This window comes from Petromyzon marinus, unplaced genomic scaffold (assembly GCF_048934315.1).
Source record: "Petromyzon marinus isolate PM22_M1 ecotype Great Lakes invasive population unplaced genomic scaffold, UKy_Petmar_22M1.pri1.0 PM_G_Scaffold_33, whole genome shotgun sequence".
Taxonomy (NCBI): Eukaryota; Metazoa; Chordata; class Hyperoartia; order Petromyzontiformes; family Petromyzontidae; genus Petromyzon; species Petromyzon marinus.
Window position 1 is genome coordinate 2,353,282 of NW_027422906.1, and position 8,305 is coordinate 2,361,586.

General features: G+C 52.7%; 1 protein-coding gene across 1 annotated transcript; it reads right to left on the reverse strand.

The window, feature by feature from the left end:
- Positions 1-4,388: 4,388 nt before the first annotated feature.
- LOC142915633 (protein Mdm4-like) lies at positions 4,389-7,905 on the reverse strand. Its single transcript, XM_076061354.1, has 5 exons — positions 7,807-7,905; positions 6,964-7,097; positions 6,568-6,629; positions 6,336-6,407; positions 4,389-4,399 (listed from the first exon to the last, which is right to left on the reverse strand). Exons 1-5 carry the CDS (start codon positions 7,903-7,905, stop codon positions 4,389-4,391), a joined length of 378 nt encoding a protein of 125 aa, XP_075917469.1.
- Positions 7,906-8,305: the final 400 nt, after the last annotated feature.

Sequence of the window (8,305 nt, forward strand, 5' to 3'; positions counted from 1 at the left end):
AGGCACGTGCTGGGTACACACAAGTGTTCACAAGTGGTGGCCGTGAGCGGGAATCGAACTCGGGTCGCCGGATTCGTAGCGCGGCGTAGCGCTAACCGCTACACTACAATGAGTTACGCTTCCACACACACACACAGACACACACAGACACACACATATACACACAGACACACACACACAGATACACAGACACACACACAGACAACGCTAACCGCGACACTACAATGCGTGACGCTTCCACGTGCGAGGGTCACGTGACAGATTTGACGTCACAGCTCACTTGCCGTGCAAAAAATAAATGCATTGAGCTCCCCCCACAAATAAAAGTGTATTTGTATAATGTTTGCATGGTGTACAGTCTGGAAAGTACCCACATGGCAAATTTCCAGTTTGTTGCATGTGGAGAAGTACAGAGAACACACACATTCACAACTTTGCATTTTGTATATATGGAGATTACCACAGGTTATGCCACGGACACTTCGTGCTCAACAGAGCATTAAGATTAAAGGCAGAATTTTCACAACACTTGGAAAAGAAACTACATTTGCAATTTTTTGCAAAAATAAGTAACACATTTTTCCACGCGTAAAAAAAAAATCAATTATTGACACGTGTGCAAACTTCATAATGTATTTGCTTGAGCAACACCGATAACATTATTGACGAAATCTTAAAAGTGCTCATGCTTACCGGCTTCCAAACGTCTCAAGCTCACACCCTACCCCCCGCTATGCATGTGGAATAATGTAAAAAATGTGTCCCGTTATGATGAAAAACAAAACAAAGTCTTACCAAACACTGTCCATTATTACACGGCGGGAAGGGAAATCGTTCAAGTAACAAACCGTGATTGTTTTAACGCCTCAATATGTCACGATATAGTCTAAATACAGCAAGTCTCAAGTCTTTCACGGTAACTACGGACGGAGCGGGCAGCACGCAGCCACGTGGGAGTCGTCACGTGACGCAGCCGCCGACTCCCAGGACTCTCCACGCCTCGGAAGTGCTGCTGAGCGCCGGAAGCCGGAGGTGACGCGTCATCCGTGAGCCAGGGACTCCTGATTGGATGAGGTGTGGGCGTGGCCGCACCCGAGGGGGAGGCGACGGCCAGGGGATAAAGGGGGGGGAGGGAAAGACACACAGAGACCCACACAGACAGCCACAGAGACCCACAGAGATCCACACAGACCCACATTCACAGAGACCCACACAGACCCACATAGGCCCACAGAGACCCATACTCAAGAGACCCACACCCACAGAGACCCACACTCACAGAGACCCACACAGACCCACAGAGACCCACACTCACAGAGACCCACACAGACCCACAGAGACCCACACTAACAGAGACCCACACAGACCCACATAGACCCACACTCACAGAGACCCACACAGACCCACAGAGACCCACACTAACAGAGACCCACACAGACCCACACTCACAGAGACCCACACTCACAGAGACCCACACAGACCCACATAGACCCACACTCACAGAGACCCACACAGACCCACAGAGACCCACACTAACAGAGACCCACACAGACCCACATAGACCCATACTCATAGAGACCCACATAGACCCACACTCACAGAGACCCACACAGACTCACAGAGACCCATACTCACAGAGACCCACATAGACCCACAGAGACCTATACTCACAGAGACCCACACAGACCCACATATACCCATACTCATAGAGACCCACATAGACCCACAGAGACCCATACTCAAGAGACCCACACCCACAGAGACCCACACTCACAGAGACCCACACAGACCCACACAGACCCACACTCACAGAGACCCACACAGACCCACATAGACCCACACTCACAGAGACCCACACAGACCCACAGAGACCCACACTAACAGAGACCCACACAGACCCACATAGACCCACACTCACAGAGACCCACACAGACCCACAGAGACCCACACTAACAGAGACCCACACAGACCCACACTCACAGAGACCCACACTCACAGAGACCCACACAGACCCACATAGACCCACACTCACAGAGACCCACACAGACCCACAGAGACCCACACTAACAGAGACCCACACAGACCCACATAGACCCATACTCATAGAGACCCACATAGACCCACACTCACAGAGACCCACACAGACTCACAGAGACCCATACTCACAGAGACCCACATAGACCCACAGAGACCTATACTCACAGAGACCCACACAGACCCACATATACCCATACTCATAGAGACCCACATAGACCCACAGAGACCCATACTCAAGAGACCCACACCCACAGAGACCCACACTCACAGAGACCCACACAGACCCACATATACCCATACTCATAGAGACCCACATAGACCCACAGAGACCCATACTCAAAAGACCCACACCCACAGAGACCCACACAGACCCACAGAGACCCACACAGACTCACAGAGACCCATACTCATAGAGACCCACACAGACCCACACTCACAAGAGACCCACACTCACAGAGACCCACACTCACACAGACCCACAGAGACCCATACTCACAGAGACCCACATAGACCCACACTCACAGAGACCCATACAGACCCACAGAGACCCACACTAACAGAGACCCACACAGACCCACATAGACCCATACTCATAGAGATCCACATAGACTCACAGAGACCCACACCCACAGAGACCCACACTCACAGAGACCCACACAGACCCACACTCACAGAGACCCACATAGACCCACACTCAAAGAGACCCACACAGACTCACAGAGACCCATACTCATAGAGACCCACACAGATCCACACTCACAAGAGACCCACACTCACAGAGACCCCCACTCACAGAGACCCACACCCACAGAGACCCATATTCATAAAAAAACCCACACAGACCCACACTAACAGAGACCCACACTCACAGAGACCCACACCCACAGAGACCCATACTCACAGAGACCCACAGAGACCCACACAGACCCACACTCACAAAGACCCACACAGACCCACACTCACAGAGACCCACACTCACAGAGACCCACAGAGATCCACACTAACAGAGACCCACACTAACAGAGACCCACACTAACAGAGACCCACACTCACAGAGACCTACACTCACAGAGACCCACACTAACAGAGACCCACACTCACAGAGACCCACAGAGACCCACACTCACAGAGACCCACACTCACAGAGACCCACACTCACAGAGACTCACAGAGACCCACACTAACAGAGACCCACACAGACCCACAGAGACCCACACTCACAGAGACCCACACCCACAGAGACCCATACTCACAGATACCCACAGAGACCCACACAGACCCACACTAACAGAGACCCACACAGACACACACTAACAGAGACCCACAGAGACCCACACTAACAGAGACCCACACTAAGAGACTCACAGAGACCCACACTAACAGAGACCCACACTAACATAGACCCACAGAGACCCACACTCACAAAGACCCACAAAGACCCATACTCTTAGAGACTCACAGAGACCCACAGAGACCCACACTAACAGAGACCCACACAGACCCACATAGACCCATACTCATAGAGACCCACAGAGACCCACACTAACAGAGACCCACACTAACAGAGACCCACAGAGACTCACACTCACACAGACCCACACTCACAGAGACTCACAGAGACCCACACTAACAGAGACCCACACTAAAAGAGACCCACAGAGACTCACACTCACAGAGACCCACACTCACAGAGACTCACAGAGACCCACACTAACAGAGACCCACACTAACAGAGACCTAAGTAAAACTAAACTAAGTGTATTGCCACCAGGGTGTAAGGGGCCCCCCACTGAGCTGCTGTGCCAATCTTGGTCCACGCGAGCGGCCTGCCCTGCACCAAGTGAAAGCAGCTCCGTCCGGTCGCTCGTCACGTGGAAACGGCGTTAGAGCGGCCAGGAGAATAATCCTCGCACTCTTAAGACGCACCGCTCAGATCGCTAGGGATGGGTTAGCGCGTCTCCCACGTGCGTGTGAATATTCACAGAGGGTGGACGTGGATGTAAGATAATTTTGTCGTGACGGTGGTCGCCGCTGCTGCGAGCTGCTAAGAGACACTTGCCCCTACAGTCTGTTAGAGGCCACACGGGGGACCTTCACTGGAGGGGTTTGCTTTGCCGCACCAACGCTCCCCACACACACGCACACACGTAACTCGTAAAGTGATGACAGGAAACGATTAGGTAAAATGTGCAAAAGTTTAATATATTAAACGGCAATAAACGCATTCAAGAGTGCGAGTGAGGTAAAAAAATAGAATTTCTACATTGAGGTAAACATTTTTTTATATTCTGAGGTAAAAGCAAATCTTTTTTACATTGAGGTAAAAAAATAACATTCTGAGGTTAATTTTGTTATAAACATTCTGAGGTAGACAAAAAAATATTTTGAACATTACGAGGAACATTTTTTTTTACATTCTGAGGTAAAAACATGAACATTAAATTGTCCTTAAGGAGACATAAATTAACAAACGCTCTCTGTGTATCTATCTGTCTCTCTCTGTCTCTCTCTGTGTCTCTCTGTGTATCTGTGTCTGTGTGTGTCTGTGTGTCTGTGTCTGTGTATCTGTCTCTCTGTGTGTCTCTGTGTGTGTATCTCATCTCAGTCAGTCGACCCGTGGCACCTGGGTCTGCCCCGTGACCTCCTGCCAGCGGTCGTTCGACACTTCACGTGGCCTCAAGGTGCACATGTCCTGGCACACGCGTCGTGGTGACGCGATTCGCCACTTAGTGGCGAATGGCAGTTGTTGTTATTGTTGTGCATGTCTGTGTGTGTGTCTGTGTGTGTGTGTCTGTGTATTTTGTACCATCGGACACTCCACCCCCACAACTCCCAATCGGTGATGGGGCAGTTGTGGAGAGAGTGGAGAGTTTCCCGTACCTGGGCAGTGTGCTTATGATTGGCTCCAGTTTAACAGCAGAGATCTCACTCCGAATCAGTCGAGCGGCAATATCTTTTCATCGGTTGCGTAACGCTGTGTGGAAGCTACCTGGTCTGTCGCTCCGCACTAAGCTTCAGGTCCTCTCGGCCACGGTCATTCCCTCCCTTCTCTACGCTTGCGAAACGTGGACCCCCCTAATGGAACATCTTCGCCGGTTAGAAACATTTAGGCTGGCCTGCCTACGATCCATCCTGGGTTTAACCAGACTGGATTGTGTGAGGAGCTCACAAATCGTTGAAAGATCTGGGCAAGGTCCCATCGGTGAGCTCCTCCAGCGGGCAAGGCTGCGATGGCTGGGTCATGTAGCCCGCATGCCCTGCCACCGCATGCCGAAACAGCTTTTGTTCGGCCGGATTGAGGGGGCTAAGCGGGTGCGGCACGGGTTAGAGAAGAGATGGAGTGATGTGGTACAGGAGGACGTGGAGCTGAGTGGACTTGCCGATGACTGGTACCAGCGGTGTCAAGATCGGCCTCTGTGGAATAGGCTCGTGAAGGATGCTACTGGGCAGTTGGAGGTAGTCGCACTCCAACAACAATGGAGGGCGGAGGAGCGATGCTCAGAACAACGAGCGGAGCGCCGGGTGGCTAAAGCACAGCAGGTTGGCACAGTAGGGGGCACAGGTGGTGCATCAGCCAGTCATCTCAGTCAGTCGACCCGTGGCACCTGGGTCTGCCCCGTGACCTGCCAGCGGGCGTTCTGCACTTCACGTTGCCTCAGGGTACACATAGCCTGGCACAAGCGTCGTGGTGACGTCACCGCCACTTAGTGGCGAATGGCAGTTGTTGTTGTGTCTGTGTGTGTGTCTGTGTGTGTCTGTGTGTGTGTCGTGTCAGGACAGGAACGTGTGCACCACAGAGTGGATCTCCCTGCGGCAGAGTGGGCAGGCCATGCCACGCCGCTGCAGCTCCAAGGCGCAGCGGCGGCACGTGGCAAGGTGGCCGCTGTCGCCGTGAACTAACGTGCAGCTACGCGGCTCACTCCGGCACACCACGCACTCACCCACGACAACACCACCAGCACCACCCACACCACCAGCACCACCCACACCACCAGCACCACCCACACCACCAACCACACCAACAACACCAACACCACCACCCACACCAACACCACCACCCACACCACCACCATCACCCACACCAACACCACCACCCACACCACCGCCACCACCACTGCCACCACCACCCACACCAACACCACCACCAACACCACCAACCACACCAACACCACCACCACCACCACTCACACCACCACCATCACAACCACCACCCACACCACCGCCACCACCACCCACACCACTACCACCACCACAACCACCCACACCACCACCCACACCACCACCACCACCACCCACACCAATAGCACCGCCACCGGTTGGAGCGCAAGATGGAGAGGAAGTGGTGGAGGTGGTGGTGACGTTGACACCGGCTGAAGGGAAAGAAAAAGAAGAGAGTGAGTGAGTGAATGTGTGAGTGTGTGAGTGAGTGTGTGACTGTATATGGGTAGCGGTAGTGTAGTAGTAGTTAGTGCTACGCCGCGCTATGAACCCGGGGAGGGAGTGAGAAGGAGGGAGTGAGGGGAACTTCACCTCGCCTGCTGTCGGCCGTCACTATGGAGAATGACTTCACGAACAGCGCTGCCACCGAGTGTCTGGAAGAAAGAGACAGGGAGATCCAGGCTGGGTTTGGATGCAGGCTCTATCTCCCGCCCCTCTCTCTCTCTCTCCACCCCTCTCTCTCTTGTGCTTGTTTATTTTTATTTCACTTTTTTATTAGAATTTTTCTATCTATGTGACTTTAGTGAAAGAACCAAAGAATATTCACCCACTCAATCACTCGCCCACTCACTAAACAGCTCACCCATCCACTCAATAATTCACTCCCCCACTCGCCCTCCCACTCACTCACTCACTAAATAACTCATCCGCTCACCCACACTCACTCACCCACCCACTCTCTCTCCACCCTCTTTGTATCTCCCTCACCTGGGATCTCTGAGTGAGAATCCCTCCACACCAAACACCTCCCCCAGGGGGTCCCCGCCACACCTCACCAGGTACGGCCTCTCTACATCGTAAAGTTGTCTCCGCTTGATGTATTGTCCCACGTAGTGGTGCGCCTACGTGGGACGCACACACACACACATGCACACACACACGCATGCACACACACGAGTGGGTGACTGAGTGGGTGAGTAGGTGGGTGGATAAGTGAGTGGGTGAGTGAGTGGATGAGTTAGTGAGTGGGTGGTTGAGTGATTGAGTGGGTGGGTAGGTGAGTGAGTGGGTGGTTGAGTGATTGAGTGGGTGAGTGGGTGGGTAGGTGAGTGAGTAGGTGAGTGAGTGGGTGTGTGGATCAGTGAGAGAATCAGTGAGTGGGTGGGTGGATCAGTGATTTAGTGGCATGGGCGGAAGAGATGGACTAGTCAGTGAGTGGATGGGTTAGAGGGTGAGTGGATGGGTTAGAGGGTGAGTAGAGTGAGTGGTTGGGTGAGTGAGTGGATGAGTGAGTGGTTGGATGAGTGAGTGTTAGTGTGTGGGTAAATAGAGTGGGTGAGTGGTTGGGTGAGTGGGTGGCTGAGTGAGTAGGTCAGTGAATGAGTGGGTGGACGAGTGGTTGGGTGAGTGGGTGGGTGAGTGTAACGTCTGTACTATGTTGAACTTCTTTCGCACCGCACGTAGCCATGTGTGATAATCCTGCAAATCCAAATTATACAGCAGGTGTCAGGGTCGCGATGGAATCCACGACCTCCTGTACACCAGGCGAGGTAGTCAACATCTCCTAGCCACGCAGATGATGATGGTGTTGGTGGTAGTGATGGGACCCACCTGCTCCCACGTGAATGTGTCGCCCTCGACACCGACCGACTGCAGCAGACGAAGCATCGCAGGCACCAGCTTCAGCTGCATCCCAGCGGACAGAGGCATCACGGAGCCACATGTCATCACTCACACAGACACAAAGGTCCCCCGTGTAGCCACGGCAGGCTATAGGGGCAAGTGCTGTTAGCGAAGAGAAGCACCTATCAAAGCTGCCGGCACTGTGGCACATGAGGGGGTGGGTGGCCAGCACCACACCGAACCGCCTTTGTCTCCCCAGTGGCTTTGTTTACTACGACACACCGCTACACCAGCTACTCTTTTGAGTCAACCTAGGGGAGGCCCAGTACCGATTGTAGTGTATAGTAGTGTATATTACATTGTAGTGTATAGTAGTGCATAGTGCATAGTAGCGTATAGTACTGTAGTTTATAGTAGTGTAGGGTATAGTGAGTGTATAGTAGTGTAGTGTATAGTAATGTAGTGCATAGTAGTGTAGTGTATAGTA